This window comes from Thamnophis elegans, chromosome 5 (assembly GCF_009769535.1).
Source record: "Thamnophis elegans isolate rThaEle1 chromosome 5, rThaEle1.pri, whole genome shotgun sequence".
NCBI lineage: Eukaryota > Metazoa > Chordata > Lepidosauria > Squamata > Colubridae > Thamnophis > Thamnophis elegans.
In genome coordinates this window covers 21,798,034-21,824,590 of record NC_045545.1, presented here as the reverse complement: position 1 = coordinate 21,824,590, position 26,557 = coordinate 21,798,034, and the positions used below count along the sequence as shown (strand labels likewise).

Here is a 26,557-nt window from a genome sequence, read left to right as displayed (position 1 = left end):
ACTACCTGTATACCTTAATTTACAGGCAATATTAATCAGTAGTTAATATTTCAGTTTTTTAAAAAATCTTGATCTGCTCTTTCTGTCATGTGGCTTCTGGCAGGTATGTATACGTGCAGATATGGTTTTGTGACATGGGATGGGAGAAGCTGGATTAGTTTGTCTTGGAGCTGATGCCACCCTAGATAGCAATAGCAATAGCAATAGCAGACTTATATACCGCTTCATAGGGCTTTCAGCCCTCTCTAAGCGGTTTACAGAGTCAGCATATTGCCCCCAACAACAATCCGGGTCCTCATTTTACCCACCTCGGAAGGATGGAAGGCTGAGTCAACCCTGAGCCGGTGAGATTTGAACAGCCGAACTGCAGAACTGCAGTCAGCTGAAGTAGCCTGCAGTGCTGCAGTGCTGCATTTAACCACAGCGCCACCTCGACTCATAGATAGATTGGGGAAAAGTGGGATGCAGTCTGGGCATTGCTCTGGAAATTTTTCTTTCTTTATAAATTTTTCTATCTAATCTACTTTTCTTTTGTAGGAAAGGCTTTCTAAAATTAGGATCATCTGATAATATTTCTTAGCAGGGCAATAAATATTTACTGTTAATTGTGATAGATCAAATTGCCATTCGGATAGATAAAACATCTGGCTGAAAAGTTGGCACACCTACTTCTGATCTCCTGGATTGAGGAAGTTGAATAAATACCCCAGAAAACTGGTTTGTATGTGGATTGCAGTACATGCTGAAGTGGAAAGTCAGCAGAGACTCAATATCCTGAATTATAAATCAAGCTGGATAAAACTAAGCAGAAACACCTAAATGTTATATTGCCCACTGCTTTGCTTTTAGAGCAGATGGAGGTGGGAAAATACAGGTTTTGTAACACTTGCAACTACATAAAACAACCAAACTTGTATCAATACTTTCAAATAAATCAAACGAGAGTTTTTGTTTCAAGCAATAGTAGATTAATGGTTCAAATGGTGCTTGTAAACTTAGGAACATAAAGTAGTTGATACCAATAGCCAGTAAGGCACTTTGTATTGGAGCACACAGCTGTACAGGCTAGGAAAGGGACAAAACTTGAAATGCAGTCAAGAGACATTTACATATTCTTTGACCATATATATTGAAAAAGGACATTTACAGGTTTTCTTCCTTGGAAACTCTTAACATTGTTTTGAAAAATCTGTTTACTCACTTAGGACAAAATGTTTAACAGTAAGACATTTCATACCTCTTTTTTAAAAGAAGAAAAATAAAGAAAACAACAGCCAACGTTTTAATATCCAAGCCACAGTAATTAAAGAGAAATCAAGAGAGAAAGAAGGGGGGGGAGAAATCTCTCATGTTTCCTTTGTCCCTGGAATTTTAAAGATTGGTGTCACGACAAACTGGATGGTTTCACTCGGATGGTTTCACGGGGTACAATAGCTTTGGTATAAAACTTGCACAAGTAAAAGCTGACAACGTATTGCAGAAACAGTGCACCAGACCCAATGCAATGATGTGGTGAGGACAGTCCACCTTCTCTAATGTCTTTTGCTTTGCATGTTATGCTTGTTGAGTATCTTCAGCAGAGATTTACTCATGTAATAAGGTCTTTTGGTAGAACCATCCTGACTTTCTAAATCTCCCACTAGGAGGAAGAAAGGCAGAGAGCAAAAAATGAAACCAATCCAATACTTCCATCTGCTGGCTCTTTTGTGCACAACAGCAAACGCCTGGCGATATATATATATATATATATGTATATATTACACATGGGATGTTTTGGCATTTATTATACTGTAAACACTGGCGCAATAATATAATCAGCCCTTTAGAATCAAGTGGGCTAGATGCTGCACCAGTTCCATCAAGAAGAAGCCTTTGCCTCCGCTCTTGACTCGAAGGAGTGCAGGATCCAAGCCTATGTTATCATCTCATCAAGAAATGATTTTTCTAGTACATTATGACTTCTCTAAAGCACGGAAGTGCATTTGATCAAGCTTTAGCTTTATGTTAAAGCACTATATGCATAAAATGGACACTATAACAAACCTGCAGGGTTTGTCCTAAGGATTAAGAAACACATCAGTCAAAATTCAAAGCTATTTGCCTTTCAAAAATAAATTATTACTTAGTTTGCACATTAATGCTCATTCATTTCTGAGAAAGATATTCAGGAATTTTGCCTATCAGATGTACACTTTGCCATTATTTGACATTTCAAATTGGCTGAATGGTAGCCAAATTTCAGTGCTATTGCTTAGCATTTTCACATTTTTTCCAGTTGTTTAGTTAACAAAATGACTCTAGAATGTTTCCTTTAAGGGCATTTTTCCATTTTATTTCTGACTGGGTTTACTTATTCAAGTACAGTCTATCGGCTGTACTCACATATATTAAATCACAGTTTATTTTAACCATGGTTTGTTAAATAAAAACCAGGCCAGAATAAATATTGCATGTGGGGGGGGGAAATAATTTTGTGACTTACTTCTTTGGCAAATTCTTAGTTTGTTTTTCTTCCTTTATGTGTTAGCTTCTTTGGATTGATTGCTAAGCCCCCGTTTTAATCAGTAAGATAACAACATACATTTTCCAGATGTCACTCCTGTTCTAATAATTGTTAGAATCAGTTCTAATTATCTAGAAACAATCCAGTGTTACACCTAACAATTCCTAAAGACATCTAATGATGTCTGATGGTTGCATTGTGACTTAAAAGTGCAATCTTAGTCCTTGCTAAGCATGCAAGGACATGCTTAGCAAGGACTAAGTCAATTATTTTGCCTACTATGTATCTCAAGATATTAACATTATGTGAACAGCATGATAGCTGGGTTCATATATAGCCATAGTCTAAGGTCTGAACAGGCATTACAATGGGAAAATATGTTTTTTTAATGATGAATTACATATTATTCAAACTGCTCTCCAGTTATCCATGGACGAAAGTTGCCTTCTAGAGACATTCCTAATAGATGTCTGCTAACACTCAGTGATTGCTGTAGTTAGGAGGTTCTATTCATCTTTTGATTTGTATATTTGCATGCAGAGAAACTAATTTGTTGTCCCTTTTAGTAGCACAGAAGGGAAGAAATTGCCTTCTTCCATTGGGGCAGGCAGACTCCTTTGGAGGCTCCTGCTGAGGGAATGGCAAATGACTCTAATCAGGTCCTGGCTCTTCTTGCATCATTCCTGTTGTCCCAAAGAGCTCCTCAACCTTCTAGAACAGTTTTTGCTGAAGTAGGTAGAAGTAGCAAAATATTCCCTCCTCCAGGAAAGCTACCTATGTGCCCAATCTGGATGAATTACACTTGTCTGCATGAAAAGTATATCTACTCACCGACATGGGCATTCAGCTGAGTGCATATATATAATTTATTTCAGACTGCTAGCTCTCTCAAGTGTTTTGGAATACAAATAATGTAAGCACCTTTCTCAAAAAAATATTCTCATCTGGAAATAAGTTGTTCCTTTTAATAGAATGGACTTCCAGGAAAAACTTCTTCTTTGTAACAGAAGAGTTAAAAACTCTTGGAATTAAAAACTGGGGGATTAAAAACACCTAAGATTCTATATTAGTCCAATTAATATCAGTTGAATTGCTCAATTATCTTAAAACCAAGACCAGCTTCATGTAGAACTAGACAGTTCAGTTGAATGAATTTTGGAGGGCCCAATTTTAAAATAATAAGCTTGGTATTGATTTGTGCAATAAATTAGAGAAAAAAAGTAGAATTACCATTGCAAATCTGGACACAAGCTTCAGTCAGAACTGAGGCCAATCACCCCTGTGTTAATCACAGAGGATAATGTCATGAGGGGATAATGGAATTAATGATCACAGGTGTTGAAAACAGTGTGTCCTTTTTTAAAAGCCTCTCGTGAACCGGGAGCAACAGCATAACTAAGGCTACCCATTGTTTTAATGTTTAACAGAAATAAAAGTTCATATGAGATAACTTCTAAATAAGCAGCATGACTGTGAAGAAACTCTGCTTAGAATATGTTGTCTCCCCAGCTTTTACTAGTATAAAATGAGATTAATGGTTTTGAGTTCCAGTTATAAATAAGACAATTGTATTTTCCTTACAGGAGTGTATTCTATTTTATGATGCAGAACACTAATTTTTGATATTTACTCATTAGGTCTTTTTCTATGAGACTCAAGACCAGGTTTTTTTTACTTCAGCTACAAGGAATATTCATTCATATTACATCTCTCTCATTTCTTTCCTCTCTGAATGAAAAATGATCAGATGTTCATATAAATAATGCAAGAGGGACCTAAATGGCAAATAATCCTTAATTCTTTGTCTTTGTCAAGCAGCAGAAGAAGGAGAAAAAGTTATGATGAAATGTAAATGATCTGAGTTTCAGCTGAGATCAACCTTCTTCAATCTGGTGTGTTCCAAAGATACACTGAACAAAGGTTGAACTGGTGGGGAGAACTGGAACAGAAGTTCCATCAAATCACCAGAAGACCAAGTTAGGAAAGACCAAGCTTGTTTACAAGGATTTCTTCCATAGGGGAAAAAAACCCTAATATTGGATTTTATTTTATGGATATTTTTTCTAGAAAAAAATGTTTACATAATGCATATAAAATCATGGCACTCTTAACCCAGTATTATTATTAATATTTTGCAACTGCCCCCATAAATATTGCATTTGGTGGCGAACAGGGGCTATTGCATGACGTACATTTTTTAAAAAATGAATAATAGATATTGGCATAACATTCTTTTTTTGAAAAAAATTGAAGGTATTTAAATAATCTTTGCTCTATTTTGTGGGTGGGGGGAGATCAATCATCAGGATCCCAATTTATCTCCATTTCAACTTTTAGGAGGCAACTGAATAAGCGATGTGCCCTTCCTCACATGGGAACCATTAGGTTTTTTTTAGTCACAGTTTAAGTAGCTGTCATTCAGCATGTACAGTAAAAATACAGCCATAGCACCATTATTACAATTTTAGGACTACCTGCTGGTTATCGATAATCTTGATATGTTTATGGCTAATTAGGATACATTGTAGTGCTTTGAAAAATTGCCTGAATATCCTTTACAAATATACACCTATAAAAAAAGTTATCAAAATGGCTGTCATTTCAGACAGCAAAATTTCAGGTTAGAAAAGTTATTAAAACACTAAGAGCTAAAGATTAAAAAAAAGAAGCTTCACATTTACACATTTCCCATAGGCACTCTATAAAAACTATGATGTGATCTTATTTCACAGCGGTTAAAAGACGTCTTGAAAATGTTGCCCGTTTGCTTATTTTCAGATAGTATAAAGCAACACAAATGATTTATTAACCAGAAGCGTCATACTTAAAAAAAAATCTTTTGTCTAAATTATACGCATCCTGCTTTTAAAATGTTTTTTTTCTCCCCTCTTCCTTAAAACTAACACTGTTGCAATTTTGAGCATCATCCCATTAACTTTTTGGGACTCAGTTCCTTCTTCCCCAAAATCCGGTGCAGACTAGCTGACATGTAGTAAGGTTTTGCTGTAGATCCGTCATTCCTTTCCAAGTCTTCGCCTGGGTAGAAAGCAGTCAAGAAGAGCCAAAGCAAAAAGCAGACATGCAGTCAAACCAAAACAAATGAGAGATTCAGAAGAAAGAGAGGAAAAGAATCATTAGAATTCCTACAATGCTAGAGTTGAATTTCATTATGTGATGCCATTGCTTTTGTGATAACAAAAGCATTCATACGCAATTTCAGATCAATACCAAACAGGTCATAGCTAAGTTGCATTAAGCCATGCTGTGATCCATACTTTTTGCTCATGCAACAGGTTAACTTTGCAGGTTAACTAAAATAATTAACTTATACTTGGTGATGAAGCACAGAACCTACTAATACTGTATTTCCACAGTAGTCTTGGGTAGGGGGAGGTTGTGGGGTGGGGTGGGGAGCATAATGGTAAATCAACTGCAATTATAAGATGTTGACAGCTGAATGATTCTTTTGGAATAAAATAGATTCCGGTGACATGGAAAACTAGAAGACTGGGACTACAGTCACATAAGGTCCAGTTTACAAGTGGTTGATTCATTCATAATTATTTATTGAGCCCTGGATCATTTTTCCAAAGTTCTGCTTCAGTGCTTTCTCAGTAGCAAGTGGGATTCCCACGACTGGGATGTTCAAGGACATTTGTCATCTTTACAATTTCATAAGGATGGATAAAGTTATTTGCATACAGAGCACAGACTAATTCATGTTACTAATCCATGCTCCCAAGTAAAATATATTCTAGTTCTTTTCAAGTCAACTTGGTTGCAGAAGAGGAAACATGTTACTTTAAGTTCAACCAACACAGCTATCATGATTAAAACAGCAAGGATGTTATTAGCAAGAACACATAACACTTATCTACTGAAATGCTGCTGGACAAAATGAAGCTATAAAATACTTAGTGGTTAGTAATTATTATGGAGCAGTTTCTCAAAAAAGCCATAATGGTAATTAGCTTTTAGCAATAGTTCACTAGCTGACTAATGAAATCACATCTGACATGCGATTGCCCATGAATAAAAATTTCAACTGAGTAAACTGTAACAAGAGAAGCAAGAAACAGATCCCTCTAACATATTAATGGATTCTGTTAGGGAGTTGAGTTACCAGTCCTTTATCTGAGCATTACTGAAAGAGGAAATAAATCACAAAAAGCTGATGACTTACAAAAACAGAGGAAAAGTGTGTCAACACACATTGCATAGACACTGAAGAATCCGTGTGCAACCAGATATGACCCTATAATGACAGTCTGGAAAAGAAGACAAACTATGTTAAATTTACATTGTTGTGATAGTTTTTCTGAAGATATTCCTGACTCTAAACTTAGAAAATAACTGTGACTTCCCAGTCCTCTCTTCTCTTCCCCTCCTCCCAGCAGATTTACTAGAAATGGTGTGCAGCGGACCAGCTGTTAATAGTAAAGTACAATGTTATTAATAGCTGTCTGGATGGGATACTGTAGTTTCAAATTACATCTTCCTTTAATGTTACACTAACCCATTGTGAATTATGCTTCTTCTCTCTTGCTCAACCTTTCTTTAAAGGCACATAGTATATAGTCAGGGACTTAACTGTTTATTTCATTTGTATGCCGCCCTTTTCCCCCGAGGGGGACTCAGGGCAGCTCACAGCTCAAAACAAGGGAAGGGGGGATACAAACGATTTGACAAACAACACAAAACAATACATAATTTAAAAGCGCAACAGTCATACCATTCGAGATAGGGGCACGGTTCTTTAGCCCCAGGCCTGTCGGAACAGCCAGGTTTTAAGGGCTTTGCGGAAGGCCTGGAGGGTGGTGAGGGTGCGAATCTCCACGGGGAGTTCGTTCCAGAGGGTCGGAGCAGCCACAGAGAAGGCTCTCCTCCGGGTAGTCGCCAGTCGACACTGGCCAGCGGATGGAATTCGGAGGAGGCCTAGTCTGTGGGATCTAATCGGTCTGGTGGAGATAACTTCTTTCCTTTTTTAAAAATCCAAACAGAAGTGCAGAAGAGCAAGAAAGATAGGGGAAAGCAAACAACCTGGGACGTCCCTATGTTTTGGGTTCCAACGTCCATCAGCCCTATCCAATATGAAAGCAGCAAATTAATCTCTAAAGATGTAATGCAAACTATCTGGAGAAGATCATGCTACCTGCCTAAAATATGAATTGGGATCCAAGTATCAAACTCAAATCAAATTTGATCCTCCGTGCCTGCAATTCTTATTGCTAGAACGTGGATCAGAGCTAACTTATGAAGACTGAGATATAGTATTTTCCCCAGCGTGTATCCAAGCAACAATAAGCAAAGATAATTTAAATAAATCAGAACCAAAATAAATAGAAGTGTGGGGTTGTTTGTTTTGTTGGAGGCTGGAGAGGCATGATTCTGATCATTGCCAAAAGCCAACTTCACGCTTGGAACCTCTAATTCTTCATTTGAACTTACCAAGAGGGGGACCCAATAATAATTCAGTGAAGGTGCTTCTTGTGCAAATGCTGGTATCCTGTGTGTGAAGAAAAAGAAGGCTAGGACACCTGCAGGAAAGAGAAAAAACACACACAAAGAGCATTAGCTACAATATGTCTGTCAGGGCTGCTTCCCTCAGTAACCAAGAAAGAAACCACTCAACTCCATTTTGCAGAACTAAGAGTACTTTTACTGGTTATGAGTAGATAGTAGCTAGGCAAAGCAAGATCTGAGGTAAAAGCGCGCATAATCATAGCTATCAATATGTGACCCAACCCTCTCCCCTTGGTAACCCCATCCCATAGTTCAATCCGAACACCCCACAGGTGTCATGTGGGAGACATCTTCAAAAATCATCATCAGGTTGGTATGATGGACAGTTGGCCTTGGCCGCAACTCCTCTTTGTCACTCCTGCACAGAACAATTCCCCATTCCAAATACTATGCCCCCCCCCCCCGTTTCAATGGCAGCTGAAAGCAAGCAGCAAAACAGAGGCTGACAATGTCTTAGTTGGATTTTAAAGCTCTTTTATCTCTCACTAGTTGATAACCCAGCTTTGCCTGGGTATTTATTTATAGGGGAAAATGCCCGGACCAAACGTAATTTCTAATGTTGGATTTTCCCCCTTACCAGAGGGAGCCAACTTGTGGAGTACTGTGAAGCCATTACCATGGCAACTCAACTGCGCTGTACAGTAGAAGCCATTTTATGGCAGTACAGTAAAAACTATTTTAAGGAACAACAGGCTGTATCTTAACAGAACACACACCCTAAGGGGTGTTAGAACTGTCTTATCCCCTCAGTATTTGTTTCCAGAGAGTAAGTCATCTGTGTACCAAGTTTGGTTGAAATTGCTGAAGGTGTTCCATAATTATGCTGGAACATACACACACACAGCCGTGTGTGTGTGTTTTGAAACAAACAATATAGTTTGAAATAGATAATTCTATGTCTGGAAATATACATAAATGTACTGTATAAATGATTTATTTATAAAAGAGCCATGGTGGCATGGTGATTAGAATGCAGTATTGAAGGTAATTCTGCGAACTGTCAGGAGTTCGATCCTGACAGGCTGAAGGTTGTCTCAAGGACTTCCATCTTATCGAGGTTGGTAAAAGGAGGACCCAGACTGTTAGGGGCAATATGCTGACTTTGTAAACTGCTTAGAGAGGGCTATAAAGCACTGTGAAGCAGTATATAAATCTAAGTGTTACTGCTATTCAACTATTCACCCCCAAGCCACCTAGGCATCTCCATTTAAACACACATGCATTTTCACAAACAGAGTCCTCGAGAGTTTTTATAACATAATGTTTCAAACAATAAATCCTTACATTAATTAACCCTGGTCTTTGTAGTGGTCTAAAATTCACATTCCAATTAATTATCTGTGAATAATTCATGCAACTAGAGGATATTAATTTATTTTATCATTCCTCGGGTATCTTTTTAATAACATGTGCAGTTACCAAAACAGAAAAGAAACCCAAACTTAATTTTTTAAAAAGCTTATCTAGTTTATTTTTTGGAGAACCATTTAACTACTTTCCATTAATCTTATTCAGCATGTTTAGTGATAAATTGAGATACTAATTCAGAATAACAGGTATGCTAACAGGAAGGGGAAAGAATGTAAATTAATTAGTCCCAGAAATTTATTCTTAAACACAAGGAAAGCATGAAGCAATTTCACTGTTAAATGGTTTCATTTCAGACAATTCTCATTCATTTTCTAGTTATAAAATAAAATATACACATAATATACAAATTATTTTAATTCAGAACACTTATGTTTTGACCTGCTGTTAGAGAATATTTATTACAGGTAGTCCTTGAGTCATGACCACAACTGAGCTCAACATTTATGTTGGTAAGTGAGACAGTTGTTATATGAATTTTGCCTCATTTTGCAACCTTTCTTTCTACAATTGTTAAGTGAATCACTGCAATTGTTAAATTAGTAACAGTAAGGCTTGACTTTGCTTGTCAGAAGGTTGCAAAAGGTGATCACATGATCCCATGACATTGCAACCTTCATAAATATGAGTCATTTGCCAAATGGCTTAATTTTGATCCCATGACCATGGAGATGCTGCAATGGTCATAAGTGTGAAAAATGGTCATAAGTCACTTTTTTCAGTGCCATAGTAATCTTAAATGGCAATATATTAATCAGTGTTCAACTAGAGGGGATCACATGTGTATAATGTCTTTTTTATGCACCTTTTTAAGGCTTTGATTGCTTTGTGTTTTTTTCCTTTTGTCCTTTTGGATTATAATTTTTTGAGCTCTGTATTTTGCATTTAACTTTTTTTTTGAATAAAATAAAATAACACACAGACACACACAAAAATTAATTGATTGACTCACCCACAGCTCCAGCAACGAGGAGTTTACCCAGGAATAATAAGAAGTCTGTTACTTTATCCAGGACTGCAACCCTTTGCAACAGATAAGAAAACTGTTATTATTATGTTGTTTTTCATCCCAAAGGCTGTATGGATCTGAATCTAGCTGTTAAGGTTACTTCGATAACTACGTGACATACTATTTCTATGTACTTAAAGGATCTCATTTTAGAGAAAGATTTAAAACCTGATAATTAATTTCCTCAGAGAAGCGACGATGACTATTTTATTAGTATTATCTGAGGGGAAATGCAAATATTCCTTTATTTGCTGGGTTGTGGTCATAACTCGAGGACTACTTGTATATCAGTCCAGGTATGCCAATCATTTTGTTTGCCTGGGCAACACGGAGTGAAGAGGAATTGTCTTGGGTCATATATAAGATATATAATATATATACTCATTCATTCACACTCTCTCCCCCCCCTCTCTCTCTTTTTCTTCCTTTCTTCTTCTACCTGTTATATGTACACACCTACACACCATGGCAATCTTCTATTAATAACAAAACTGCCCAAGAAGGTTAAAAACTGAATATGTTTGGGTTTAATTCTTTTATTAATATTCACTTGATGTGAGGTGGATGGCGTGTGTACTTAAATAAAATAAACTTAACATTTCTCAAATTAACTCAAATAAATATTGGTTAGGGTGTTAACTATATTCTTTGTGAATCTAGAACAAACTTATTCACGGCACTAGTCCATGCTTTAAAGTTTCTATCTCTGCAATTGTGTGGAAACAATTAAAAATGTGATCTAGCCTTTGAATGTGATCTGTTCCTAAACTGGAATTCTCTAGAAGTATTGCATTTGCAACTCCAAGAGTTTCTGGACAGAACAGCATCATGGAATTAATGGCTCAAGCTATCTACAGTGGATGACATTAGTCTTAGATAAATGAGAATAATATGAATATTTAAAACATTCATCAAGCATATTTTTAGTGAGGGCCAAATATATGGAGCATACAGGATTATACCTTCTTACCTTACCACATTTCTCATGAGAAGAAAAAACGCTTCCCTTGCTGAGGTGCAGAAGTTTTTACCATAGATTGCAATCTGCAGAAGAGTAACAGCTATTAACATATACTAAAGTTTTCTGAGACTAGATATTAAAGTATCTTTTAGTATGCAGAAAAAAAGATATAAACATTTCAATCCAAAAATAGTTTAAATACTATGGTTTTAAACCACTATATTAAAAAATTGGAACACTGGAATTGCCACACCAGTTATATAGATTGCTAGGCATTGCATAAAAGTGTTTGGAAAAGGAGAGAGTGAAAAAGAAAACCTACCATGATGTAAGCATTCCTGTTGATAAATTTAAGGAATTTTTCCAAACACCAAAAACAGCATTTGAGGCAGCAAAGCAAGAACTTAGCAAATGCATTTTGTGAGCCTGCATGAAAGAGAGAAAACATTTCTTAAAAATTTACAAAATGCCAAGATGATTCCATATAGAAGATTTTATACTTGTGCATGAGAATTTGGAGATGAAGAATAAATTAGGGTTGGCTAAAGCTTTAAATATTTTCTTTCATTGCTTAAACAAACTGGGAATGTTCACTCTACCAATGGTCAGAAACTTTCCCATTCATGGCTTGCTGTAAAGTACATTTTCCCAAAGTCCATAAATGGAAACACTGGAGCAAGATAGATAAACCATTTGTGGTTTAGGCCCAGGGGTGGGACTGAAATTTTTTAGCAACCGGTTATCTGCCCGGTTGCTGGGTGGGAAAGACCATGGTGAGTGTGGCCTACTCGGCATCCAGAGCCCAGAGGAAGCCATTTTTGCCCTCCCAGAGGCTCAAGAAAAGCCTGGAGAGGATGAAAATGCACGCACCCTTGGTGGGAGCAGCTCTGGAGGCCCTTTGAAGCCTGGCAATGGGCCTGTCTCTAGACTTCTGGGAGGTCCATTTTTTGCCCTCCCAGAGCCTCTGCACAAACCCTGGCATCCAAAATAGGCCATGTGGAGACTCCTGGGAGAGGCAGAGTGGGGTGGGCGGGGCCAGAGAGTCCTTGCAACTACCACTTCAGCGAACCAGATGTAAAATTAGCATCCAGTTCGGACCAGCCCAAACTGGTCCGAACCAACTGAATCCCACCCCTGTTTAGTCCCTTTATGGGTATAAATGCTTCTGCCAAATTTGTGTTTCATATGAATGAGAAGGTATGCAAGTGTCCTCCAACTGAAAAAGCAAAGTCTTATTTCATGAAACTCACCCTTAAGTTTGTGATCAAGGTATTCCAGGATTACTCTAATTAGTTGAACCACTGCAAGAATTAAGGAGCCAAATGCTAAAGAACCTGTATGATACCTAAAGAAAAAAAATTCAAATGTTACTCTTCAGGAAGAACATGTTCCTTGACATTGTACAGTTACAAAAACTGTTAATATGGCTGATAAAAATTCTACTATATAATATTATGGACTACAACATGTATTTATAAGGCGTATCTATATTAAAATATGAATTTGTAGTTCTAATTTACTGCTATTGCCAAGCCCAAAGGGAAGTTACAGACACATTTACCCTGTTTCCCTGAAAATAAGACCTTCCTGGATAATAAGCCCAATAGCACATGCACTAAAATAAGCCCTTCCCTGAAAATAATCCCTCCCCGAAAATATTGCAGCACAGCAGCAGCCATGAGGTGACCACGCTTTCCACCTCCTGCACCTCAAAAATAATAAGACCTCCCCGAAAATAAGGTCAAGCACTTATTTCGAGGGTGAAAAGAAAACAAGATCCACGGTAAAATCTAGCTGTGTGAAAACATGACACGGAAGATAGAGATAGAAGTGAATTCAAACACTGATGTAATTTCTTACTTACCGTATTGCTCGTCCAAATGAAGAAAAGAGAGGGCAAGGTGGGATGTCAGCAGGTTTTCGGAAGGCCCAATAATAAGAAGCAAAGGCACCAGCAAGGGTACATTGACCCAATGCGATTGAAAAATTGACCAGCCAGAGAAAGACAAACACATTGATAATTTGAAACACTAAAATGTAGCGGTGGTATAGACTTTCTCCCCCATAGAAAGCAAATGTACACTGTGCCCCTGGACATAGTTTGGTCACGTTAGTAGTGTTGAAAGTCTGTTCAGGGACAAAAGAAAAATAATCAATTGGAGACATGAACTGATTTCAATACAGTCTCAAACTGAATCTTTCCATTGTTAGGCTAATGGACAGAGAACAACAGAGGGCAGTATTCAGCTAATGATTGCATAAGTATTAATGATACTCATGTACAGTATATATAACATTTGGAATAGTGAGATAACAGTGTATTGTGTAACATATTATAAAAACAGCTTGAGGTAGGCTGTATAAGCACAATCAAAATACTAGAGCTGATATTATTTAAAAACCCAGAACTTCTGCAAGTGATGGAAATTTTGCTTTAGCAGAATTCAAGCTGTTAAAATTTAAAAACCTCAAATGGTAATTAATTCATATGACAAACAGTTCTTACAAATCATCCTAAATGCCTAAACAAGTTGACACATTTTAAGCCATACTGTGTCTTGTGGTTGTAGATGCTTCACGGGCTTCGGTAAATTTCCAATGTTTCTAACAGTTTCAGAAAACTCTTAACAAAGTTACCGTATTTTTCAGAGTATAAGACGCACCAAGATTTTGAAGAGGCAAATAAAAAAGACGTTTTTGCACTCTGCAGACCTCCCAAAAACAGACCTCTCAAAAAAAAAGGGCATGAATAGCCTTCAGGAGGCTTGTAGAGTGCTCCTAGGGGCTGGAGCAGGGGATTGAGCAAAAATTGGCCCGTTTTTCACTGATTTCTGCCCTCCCCAGCCCCCAGGAGCACTCTGAAAGCTTTCTAAAGGCCATGCATGGCCATTTTGGTGAAGGGAGCGGGTTTTGGGAGGCAAAAATGCTGTATTCACTGTATAAGATGCACCCAGATTTTCAGCCTCTTTTTGAGGGAAAAATGTGTGTCTTATACTCTGAAAAATAGAGTAATCAAACAACCAATAATTCAATCTCCTATATGCGTCTGGTCAATGCAAGCTTTTCTGCATTAAATGCTACACCCACTTACGATCAGAGTAGACTGAAAAGATTCTTTTGTACAAATTTGTCAGAACCAATGTGGGGAATTTAAAGCACAGGGCATTATGAAAGGATAGAGCATTAACTAATGAAGAATTAGAAAGTAAATAAGTCCCCCCCCCCCCATTTGCTTACCTCTGGATAACAGGTCAAATTTGCATACTTGCATAAGCTTTGATTAGCCATAACTTTGTACACAGGTTCTCCTGAGGTAGCCAGGAAACTTGATTTAATTGGGTTAAGTAGCAAACAGAATCAGATAGTCACTGTATGTAACATTCTACTAAGAGGAAAAGTCACAAAGAATGCATTTAATTTGCTTTGTTTTTTAATAACTAGCACAGGATATGATAACCGTAGCATGTATGCATTTTCTAAAAACCTACCTGCCTGCTATGCAGATAATTAATCAGAGGTATAAAATTTGTTACTCTTTTACTTAATTATCAAGGACATCTTTGCTGGTCATTTTTGGCACCAGGTGAAAAAGAAAATAATACAACTCAAAGATCGCATACACAATAGTGGAAAACTTTGATTTTGCATTGTGCAGTGGTGCAGTGATTAGAGTGCAGTACTGCTCTGCTGCCTGCAGCTGCCTGTGATTTGGCAGTTCAAATCCCACCAGGCTCAAGACTGACTCAGCTTTCCATCCTTCCAAGGTGGGTAAAATGAGGACCCGGATTGTTGGGGGTAATATGCTGACTCTGTAAACTGCTTAGAGAGGGCTGTAAAGGCTCTATGAAGCAGTATATAAGTTCTATTGCTAGTTTATGTAAGGATTTCATCCACAATTAATCAATGAGAAGGGAAGGTCTGGGAAGGAATGTAAGCATGTAAATAAATAATTAAGAAACCACCGAAAAACAAGATATTTTATGCATAGTGAATTTTGTAAAGTTCTTTTCATTTATTTACTTGAACAAATCAAATGTTCTCAAACTTGGCAAAAAAAATCACATGACACTTGAATCCATTAAAGATCGAGATTCCTTCCTATGCAAAATATAGCTTTTTTGAAGGAGGTTAAGATGCTTTCTTTTTTCATGCTTTAACAAAGAAATATGATACATTGGATAGTTTTGAATTATGACAATTATGCATAAGCATTGAGTTTAAGAGTGGTTGCTGAATGCATTAAAAGCATACTCTAAAGAATGCCATAGAATAAATGGAGTGTTTAACAAATTATTAATATTGAGCAGGGAATAACAAACTTGTATGATTTGATAATTTGATTGTTTAATGTATTTAGGGATCAGTGTATAAGCAAAGCTTGTTAGAAGTGTGCTGGTTAGGAATGAATATATCTATAATTTGTATGCATATTATTGACGGAGCATGTAAATGATTTCCAGCAAATGCAACAAATGATACGGTTGTGAATAATATTGAATTAACCACCAAAGCACTTAATTCTGACAGGGAGATTGTGATGAATGATTGCAAGTTATAGATAAACTGCAAAAAAACTAGAGCATATGAATTTGTGTACTCTAACAGAATGCTTACTACAGTGGGAAATGGAGAAATTTTAACGTACAAATGAGGGTGAAAAGTAATGGTGTTATGTAATCTACTGCAAAGAAAGATTATTGAAAGAAGTGTATAATAGCATGCTTCTACCCACTATGTTATATGCTACTGGGAGCATGTTAGACTAAGATGAATGCAATGGGAATGGCTTACTTAATGATATGTGTAGTAGCAAATGAAAAAAAGATGGTCATGTGATCAAAATTCAGATGTTTGCCATTGATGTGTCCTAAGGTCACCTTTTGCAACCTTCTGACAAGCAAAATGAGTGGGGAAGCCAGATTCACTTAACAACCGTGTTACTAATTTAGCAACTGCAGCGATTCACTTAACAACTGTGACAAGAAAGGTTGTAAAATGGAGCAAAGCTCACATAACAAATGTATCACTTATCAACAGAAATGTTGGACTCAACTGTGGTCATAAATCGAGGACTATCGGTAATATAAACATCCACGAGGATAATTTGCTAGGGTTGAAGAATATGGAAAGGTATACAGATAGTTCTCAACTTACAATCATTCTTTTAGTGACCATTCAAAGTTACACCAATACCAAAAGGTGAAGTATGACCTGCCTTTGCATTTATGTCCACTGCAGAATCCCCATGGTCACATGATCAAAATCAGGTATTTTGCATGTATTTATGAGTTTCAGTATTTCAAGGTCATGTGATAACCATTTGCAACCTTCACAACTGGCTTCTGGCAAGCAAAGTCAATGGGGGAAGCAAGATTCACTTAACAACTACATGATTCACTTAACAACTACATGATTCACTTAACAACTGCAGCGATTTGTTTAACAACTGTGCCAAACAAAGTCATAAAATTGGCTCCAAAACTGCATTGCTTGGCAATGCAAATTCTAGTCCTAATTGTGGTTTGTATGTATGGTGTTGCATAGCATTTAGCAATGCTTCCTTTTTCTTACTTGCATTTCTTTTTAAGAATTTACTATTTATCATTCTTTTCTGGACTCCATATAATGTTGTGATGATAGTGTGATGAATACTTAGTGTATACATGTACATACTCATAAAGTGCTTACCTGGAAATGTGAAAATAACCTGTAACCACTTACTCTTTGATAAAAAGGATACACAGCCGTCACTGCCCAGTATGAAATGCATATGGCGATAAGAATAAAGGTTATAATTGGATAGAATAATGTAGACATGATGTAGCCAATTGCCCTAAACAAATAAACAAATAAACGAATAAAGTTATTCAATTTATCAGATGTCAGCTGCAAACCAATCAACTTTGTATACAACATACCAAATTTCTACCATTATTTCTATTCCTTGCGTAAGTTTTCATTATGCAAATTGTTGTAGTATATGTCATCATAAAAATAATTCCCACAATGCCATATTCATTGGCCATAATTAACAGATCCCCTTCCCACCCATTTGTCTCCTTTAACTCTTTATTATACAAGCTGTTTAAAATTGGGTTGCTAATCATTGCCCTACAAAATTTCATCTTTCATTTTGTCCCAGGTTCTACCTATTCCTTAGCTCTTTCATTTGCATTTTGTATTATCCTTTAATATTTGTTTTATCAATATTTTTATGCAATGTCTTTTACAACAAGACATGCTTTGCCCCTGCCCCCACACTGTAATTTTTGGTATCACCTTCAAAAATCTTTTTTTTTATTGTAACTTCTGTCCAGTGCCCAGATCTTTTGTTTTACACAAAAGTTCATCCATCATAGTTCTTAGTACATGTTGAAACTGACATAATGAATCTTATTTCCCTTAGCTTCTTTATACAATGGGACTCCAGAAAGCTACAATGTGGCTCTTCATATGTGGATGACTTATACCTCCCAGGAGTCACAATCACTCAAATCAATTCTGAATACTGAAAATTGTACGTGAAGAACACTAGCTCTTTCATTCCTGCTGTATCCCACAGAATAATAAAGTTCAGACTTTTCTTTCTTGGGTTTACAAATACACACAAGACATATTGAATTTTTGTTGCTAATGAAGGGGACTATGCAAAGGGAAGGAACTATTCAAATAACAAGGGCAACATATTTAGGGGGGAAATGAAACTCAGCGAATTATCCAGCACCACCTATGAGTGACATGGCAGAAAGTCAGAAGCCACACAGAAGTGGTATAGTTAGCCTAAACTGCTTGTAAGTAGGAAAAGGGTAAACAAGAAGACTTGTTTGGAGACTGACTTTGGTCCATGCATAAAGTTAAAAAAAATCAAATTTAAATAAAAATCTAGTATTTCTTTTCTCCTTTCTAAGAAATCTCTTCTGGGAAATGTTTTATTGTTCTCTCTATTCTTTGTTAATATTTGTTTATTATTTCCATTTATATGGCTGCCCACATTAAATGCATGACTCAAGGCAGATAACAACCATTAAAACATCATAAAACAACACACACTATCAGCAGCTGGTAAAAATGTAAAACCACAACCAATGAATTAATATAGCCATTGCACAGGTTCTGCTGCACATCTGGATCCCTAAGTCTGGTAACAACCCCATGCTTTTACGTTCTCATGAACAGCCAGAAGGCTCAGGGCTAATCTAATCTCTGGAGGGAGGATGTTTCAAAAATTATATGCCATGGCAGAAAAAGTTCTTTGCCTGATAATGTTTTCAAATAGGCAGAAGAGCATAATGGGCCAAAGGTAGATATAATCAGGGAGAGTTTATCTAGTCCCTCAGGTAAGCCAGAGCAATGTATAGGTCATCACCAGCATCTTGAATTGAACCTAGAAACATAATGGCAACCAATGTAGCTTAGTATAATGTGTGTTGATCAAGCAACACACATATCTGCCTGTGCCACTGCCCTATGTACCAGCTGTAGCTTTCTTCAAGGACAGCTACACATAAGCCACATAGAAATAGTCCATTCAGAGGGGACCAAGGCATCAATGTGTTTGAACAGAGCAACATGGTCCAGGAATGGATGGGTGCATTTATTTATGTATTTAAAGCATGTATATAGCCACTTGTCAGAGATGGTATTATGCTGGTTCACACCGGTTTGGGTGAACTAGTAGCAGCAGCAGCACAAGGCTCCGCCCACCCACCCTGACATCATCTTGGACCTTCTACGTGCGTGTTCCCGCTACCGAACTGGTGGTGAAGAGAATAGGATGCCATTATTGCCATCCTTTTTATATCAAACTCTGGGTAGTTTCCAAACAACAATTAAAACAATATCAATAAAAAGACAACATAGAATATATACTTCCATATATCTATTAAAACCTCAAATATGAAATCTGGTACCAAAGGTAAGCTTCCACATGCAGTCTATCATTAAACCCTCATGTCCTTTTCATCCTATGTCATCTTGGTAATTTCTTGCTAATGTTATGAAACCTGATTTTCTTCTCTACATGAGAGTACTTTTTATACAATTATCATTTCAATTTTCATTAGCTTTCCCTAATGTGAGCAATATACTCTGCTCATGTTTATAATTATTTCACATAATTCAAATAAGAGCTAAAACTTAAATTAAACCCTGCATTAAACGTTAGTTCTACATGGACAATTAATGTATTGTGCTAGAAACATCTTGAATGTTTTTTTTCAATCATTGAAGAACAGTGTAAGCTTATGCTATTCAAGAAATAATTACTACAAATCAGTGCATTTCAGAATTTAATAATAGATAGACCTTATTGAAATCATAAACTGTTTACAATAATAAACTGCTTGTTAAATTCTAGGAATAGATCATAACTGATTTATTACTAATATAAACTGCCATTTCTCTGAAGAGATGATTAAACTAAACTTGAAAAAAATTACTTAGCTTTCACTCATTAACCACATATTTTTCAAGACCTTGATTAAGAGTTGCATTCTGCTGTGTGTCACAATGGAGTGCAACACTTCTTTTAATGAATGAATCAAAATGCATTATATTTATGCACTTTCCAATGCAGAAATATTGGACAGTATTTCTGTAACCTTCAATCTCTCTCCCTCTCCCTCTCTCTCTGTGTGTTCCAGCATAACTCTGGAATGCAGGAATGCCACAAGCAATTTGATACACAGATGACTTACTCTTTGGGAAAAAATATTGTGGGGAGAAGACACCCCTAAAACGCCTCGGGGTGTGTCTTCTGTTAAGATATAGCCTGTGCCTTAAAATGACTTTTACTGTACTGCCATAAAATGGCTTCTATTGCGCAGCGCGGTGCAATTGCCATGGTAATAGCTTCACAGTACTCCACAAGGGGGCTCTCTCTGATAAAAGGGGGAAAATCCAACATTAGAAATTATGTTTGGTCTGGACATGTTCCCCCTATAAATAAATACCCGGGCAATGCCTGGTTATCAGCTAGTATTATATAAAATGGGTAAAGTAATTCACAGTTTTTGAGGTATCAGGGTCAAATTAATTAATCAAGATTCAGCATTCTTGCAGAATACTTCTCTTCACAATTAAGAGAACCTTCTTTGAAAGGGAATGTCTGGTCTTCTTCCTTCACTTTCAATTGGACTGAATCTATGAACTAGAGCAAATAGCAGCCTGATATCTTTCTGGCAGGCTTCCGGTTATCATGGAATTTTGCCAACTCTGCATACAGTCATATTTTTATGCAGGCATTCAAACAGTTGTTCTGTGCTAGTTCGTGTCAGCTTTGTTAATGGGAAGAGTAGAGATCGTTCAGTTCTATGAGAAATGGTTCTCATAGGAGAGAAAGGGCAAGGGCTTACATATTATCTGACTTTGGAAATGGAGGCTCAAAAAATTATTAGAGAGCACTCTAAGAAGAAGAAATGAAGGGAAGTACTCCGTTTTCCCCCAAAATAAGATATCACAGATAATAAGCCCAATCGGGCTTTAGAGTACACGTGCTAAAATAAGGCCTCCCTGAAAATATTGCAACATAGCAGCAGCCATGAGGTGACCACGTTCGCCACCTCCTGCATCTCGAAAATAATAAGAGCTCCCAAAAATAAGGCCAAGTGGTTATTTTGGGGATCAAAAGAAAAAAAAAAGACCCTGTCGTATTTTCAGGGAAAAACGGTAGAATGGCCATTGAGGCTGGCAACTAAAATGGATAAAGAAAGCACTGGCCAATTCAAAACTTTAATGTTTAGATGGTTTTCTGTTGAACCGGAAATAGACCGATCAGTGTTAATTGCTGAAAATTTAGTGCTACTTCAGGAGAGTCATGTGGAGAGTAGGGCATGATTTAGACAAGTGTGCTGAGAAGCAGAAAATACCATAGGAGGATGTGAAAGCAGAAAACAGCTCTCAGTGGATCTGAATATGATTTTACCAGCCTGAATGAGAAGAAACAGCTGTCAGATGGGCAGATAGAAAAAAAAATGCCACCAACCTCTATAAGCCATTCTCTAACTCTAAAATTAGGAAGTAAACAGGGTAAGTAATAGAGCATTCCATTATATATTTAGCTCACATTTTAATCTACAAAAATTGGATGCTTAAAGTTGTTTCAGGCTGCAGAGGAAAAAGTGTTCTTGCCTCACAATTGAAGCTGTTTAATCAGCTGAGGCTTGGGGAAATGAAGAAATCTGCAATGGATTATAGTACAATCAGTTGCTTGCTTGCCAAAAGTGAAATTGTGCACAATTCTCATTTTAACATGCTTCTTTTTTAAAAAAAAAATCAAGTGGTATATTGCCCTGAATTTCTAACAAAACCTAAAAATCTATATTAGGTCACAGTGTCCACAGAAATGGAAGGGGAAAGCTGTGTCCAGAATACTGCAAAAATGAGGATGCTAATAATACTCACCGGCTACCTTCTTTCAAAAGGGCAATTGCAATCCGAATTCGATTTCTCAGAAATATTAACATCAGTATAATGACAACTTCCAGTATACAAAGTAGTATCACTGAAAATAACAAGAAATGAGTTTGTCCAAAAATAAGTCTGACTTAATCTCACAACAACACATTACCAGTTAGTTCAGTAGTCCCTTACACAACTGCATTTTATTCAGGATTCCAGTGGAATTAAATGTCAACATACTTAAATCTAGCCCTGGCTATTTTATATGCAATAAAGCAAGTATGTCATCATGATTGTACTCTCTCATCATAATTGTATTTATGTGTTTCATATGTAAGGCTTCTCCTCAATGAATATTATGGCATACTGTACAACAAAGAAAACCTAGGAACAATTAACTCTTGCCCTGACTAATACCAGTTAGATAGCTACAATGCACTCTGCATGGAACTACCTTTAAAGACAAATCAGAAGTAACTGTTAGTCCAGAATGGGGACACGTTACAGCTATGCTGCGAGTTATGAATTAGCTTCCAAATGAAGCTAGATGTAATGTAAAGTAAAGTTCTTTCTATCTCAGCACATAGCAGGATGACTTGGTCCAAACAAAAGCACCTGAAATATTAGGGCATTTAGGAGTAACATACTCCAAGTTCTTAACTTTGCAGAATAAAAGAAGCTAAGGATGGAAGTCACTGCTTTTCAAGTGTTGTGTTGGTTCTCTAGAACAAACTCCTACTGGAGATAAGATCAACTTTATCTCTGATAACATTCAAGAAAATCCTGAAGTCAGAGTTTCTCCAGAAAGCCTTCTAATTAGACTTGGCTATCTTTTATCTTTGTTATTTCTTACTAATATTGGAGCTGAGAAGGAGGTGTGATTCTACGGCATTTTAATTATCAATTTGTATTATGGATAAATGTCTTTATATCATGTAAGCCTCCGAGGATCAATTTAGAGAAACAGGACATTTAGGAAATCTGGTCTTCAGAGAGCAAGCTTGCATACTGTACTAAGTCAAAGTACCCTTGATTTTTTTATTTCAATGTGCTGGATAAACTCATCTAACTGCATCTTATTTGTCAACCCATGGTTAAACATATCAGAGCTTAAGATGGAGTATTTTGAGTTTGGTGTCAATCAATCATCAATGAAACTATTTAGTCAGGTCAATGTTAAGCAGGTGTCTCAAAATACATGTTTCTCAAAAATTCACTTACTAAATGCTAACCATGTTTGCCTCAGTTGTAAATAGACCCTGAAATCTGTCTGGAATCCAATATCATAGATGGTGAGATCAGAACCAGGTATTCCATGAAGGCGATGATATTCCCAGTAGCAATGCCAGATACCTTTTGAAAAAGAAAAAATAGAATCATAAAACAATTTACGTTCTTTAAATAATCTATACAATGGTTTATTTCAAAATGAAAGAGAATTTTCTGGCAGAAAGATGCCAGATCAAATATAAGAGCTTACAAACTATATGCTTGACTTGGGACCAAATACTCAGTAGAAGACGTCTTATGATATACCTATGCATGATGAAAAATAATTTTTATATGTTTATCAATCAGAAATGTATGAACGGCATAAGATAGAAAAATAGAAATATTTTACAGAACTAACCCTTGATTTGGTATGTACCTGTTAGAGAAAAAAAAACCAATCCAAGACCTCTATTTCTGCTAGTGAAAGACTAGAATTCTTTTGCTCTTAGAGAAATTTTGAATGTATTCGTTTCAGTTCCCATGATTTGGATTTGGTTCCTGTTCTCAATGTTCCATTTCATTTTTTTAGCTTCATAATAAGTCACACCTGCCATTCTGGCAAACATCTGTTGTGCTGAATTTCAAATGAATTGTTGCATTATTTTTAAATTTTATTATGTTCCATTTTGTATGGCAAACAGAGATGAACTGCTCTATGAGACATTGTATAAATCTAGCCAATAAATAGTAAAAAGAAAGCAAAACAAACCTTATAATGTTTATAGGTACTCTTATTTGAAGAAAATAGTGTCCTGACTTCCAACCCAGTCATCAGTCTTTTCACAAATAATTGAAATTCCAAAAGAAATTTGCCATTAACTTTTTGAGAAGGTGGATTGCCACCCAGTATTTTCCCTCATGTTTCAGGTGGGAAAAAATGTCAAGTTCTATCAGAGAGCAACATCAAACATGAAGAATATTGAATATTCTACACTGATAGCTGTCAAAATAGAGCATTCATATGATATGTGGGTCATGTTTGATAACTGTATAGGTGTTTGTGAATCAAGAAACTGCAGAAAAAAAGCACTTGCTCATTATGCAGTCAAATAAGTTATTAAAGTGTCACAGGTGATGAGCCAGATCTAGTCTTTCTTTCTATCTAGTTATTTAGTTGCGGTTGGATAGTTTTGATGAGGATGATTGTAAAGTATTTCAAATTCTTGTAATCTAAGAGTTCTATAAATCTATCATGTTATATTTCAGAATTTAGTAGGGCAGAACAAGGAGAAATCATAAATTTGCCAACATACAATAACCATACAATAGTAGATGTTTGTTTACTCTAATGGCCATTTCCTAAACAAAACCATACAGTGATATTATACTTGAGATATACTAATACATACATACATAACAAGTAAACATCAGCACAGTGGGTAGAAGACTAGGGTGTTTTTCCTTGGTCTAAGTAGTAGTAAAGTATTAGTACTAGGTGTTGCACTGCTGAAGGAAGAACATATTGTGTGGAATCCTTGGTGCTCTCCGAGCTTGATTGTTTTCTTACAGATGTTTTATTACTTAACTAGGTAACATCAGCAGTGCTAGAAGGGAGTGGGTTTGCTGTTTATACTGTGGCTATTTAACATTTAATTAGCTAGTTTGTAATAGGAAGAGAGTATCTAGAGCAGGGATGTCAAACATACGGCTTACCATATCCTATAACCCCAATTACACCAAAGATGAAAATCCAGAAGAGAACTCCTGCTATGAATCTCAGAAGCACAAGAAAGAGCAAGCTGACTACCATTGCAATAAACAGCCCTCTGTGAATAAAACAAAACACACAAAAAAAATACAACAGTTAAAAAATGAGCAAGGAGTTTCCTATAGTGTTTTATACTGGCTTAAAGTATGGCACTTTAACTGAAAGTATGGCGCTTTAATTGTTTCCCTTAATTTCATTGAGACCTGAAGCAAATAGCAACTAGAAATATAGAAGAATGAATTCATATAAAAGAACTGAATAAAGAAAGCGCAAAGGTATGAATAAGGGCAAAGAAGAGAAATGATATTCCCACTTTGCATGCACCATGACTATTTATATGCTGAAGGCATGACTTTTGATGAATAAGAACTTACATTAAAATCCAGTACCAAGAGCTCGCATAGTCTTCAAAAATCTTCATCCCAACTGATCTTGCATCAAGAACATTATTGATGCCACTTTAAAAAGAAAAAGATAAACAGGTTTTAGACTATGTCTCTCTTATGTAAATCAACCAACCTAAGAGCTAGCTGTAAGTAATATGTACATCAAGTCACAATTCTGTTCATAGTGTTTGGTTAATTGGCAAAATATTCAGGGTGAGTAATAAACCTATATTACACTGAGATTTGTGCCCAAGCAATAACAAGCTACAGGATAATATAAATCTTATGGAAAGGGCAAGAATTTAGGTTCTAATTCTATACACATTCAATAGACATACTTCTATATATTACAGTACATATAGATTATGCTATTAAACTATTAACAATTCCAAACAATTAAAATTAAAATAACACCATAGGATATCTAAACAATAACACTGTAGGATATCTAAACAACGTTGCTATTACTAGTTATAGTATAAGCACCATTCTAGGGAAGCATTTCTAATGTTTTTTTTGTTTTTTTAAAAAATTTTATTTTAAACACATAAACACATCAACAAAAACAAACACATGACTTAAAACAACATAGGAACAAGAAGTTCCATCATATATCATACAGCAGTTCCGTATCGGTTTCTTTACAGTTAGTGTTTTCCCTTCTATACATTTCTATCTTGCATTCATGGTCCCCTTATTCTTTATCCATTTTTATGTACTATTCTATATTTATTTATACTTAGCTATTTATAACAAAATGTTGTTTACCTATATTATGCTTTATATTCTTACTATCATTTATTCTCTTACATACAATTATAGGTATACATTCACATAGTTATTCTTTTTTTTTTTTGCCATTCTTATACTTTTGTTATTCCACTTAAAAGATTATAATATACAGTTTGGGTTGCTTTGTTTACCATCCCTAGCGCCTGCTGTAACACCATCAGCATTTCTAATGTTTATGCTTTTTTGAATTAACTATTCTGAAGGTTGTGCAAGATGGAAAGCTTTGGAGATTATTTTTAAGGTTGTCTTTCTTGAGAGTCCTTATAGTGACTAAGATATCAGCAAGGACCAAAGAAATGCAGGTTCAAGAGCAGTCTTAGCCATACCCAGTAGTGGGAGTCTTTGGCCCAATCACCTTTTCTCAGTTTAACCTCTGCTACAATGATGCTCATGATGGGGAAAATAGAACTCCTTCCATTTTCCCCATCGATAGCACATCCTCCTTTTGCTGCAGAAAAACTCTTGGGTCGAATGAATGTAGTATTGCTTTTATTAAGCAGCCTTTACATCCTGTTTGAACAGAAGGGAAGGATAAAAATAAAACAAAAATTCTAATGACAAACTATGATATCATTATTTGACTGAATCAGACCAAGATACTTGGATAAGGAGTCAATGTTTCAAACCCAAAAAAAAA

At 36.2% G+C, this 26,557-nt stretch overlaps 1 protein-coding gene across 3 annotated transcripts in view; it reads right to left on the bottom strand.

Moving 5' to 3' along the window:
- Positions 1–359: 359 nt before the first annotated feature.
- The window catches only part of SLC44A5 (solute carrier family 44 member 5), a 160,797-nt gene continuing 134,599 nt past the window's right edge, over positions 360–26,557 (bottom strand). For 2 of the 3 annotated variants that reach the window (XM_032218293.1, XM_032218292.1), the window contains exons 9-22: positions 25,117–25,200; positions 24,688–24,800; positions 22,984–23,115; positions 21,766–21,865; positions 17,105–17,197; positions 14,602–14,689; positions 13,229–13,491; positions 12,615–12,709; positions 11,687–11,790; positions 11,374–11,447; positions 10,347–10,417; positions 7,952–8,040; positions 6,687–6,771; positions 2,317–5,539 (exon numbers count right to left, since the gene is read on the bottom strand). In XM_032218293.1, the coding sequence (XP_032074184.1) occupies positions 5,427–5,539; positions 6,687–6,771; positions 7,952–8,040; positions 10,347–10,417; positions 11,374–11,447; positions 11,687–11,790; positions 12,615–12,709; positions 13,229–13,491; positions 14,602–14,689; positions 17,105–17,197; positions 21,766–21,865; positions 22,984–23,115; positions 24,688–24,800; positions 25,117–25,200 (1,504 nt within the window). In that variant the 3' untranslated portion in view covers positions 2,317–5,426. Of the gene's footprint in view, positions 1,640–2,316; positions 5,540–6,686; positions 6,772–7,951; positions 8,041–10,346; positions 10,418–11,373; positions 11,448–11,686; positions 11,791–12,614; positions 12,710–13,228; positions 13,492–14,601; positions 14,690–17,104; positions 17,198–21,765; positions 21,866–22,983; positions 23,116–24,687; positions 24,801–25,116; positions 25,201–26,557 lie in introns of those variants that run through there. The other variant, XM_032218294.1, reaches the window with a different exon arrangement.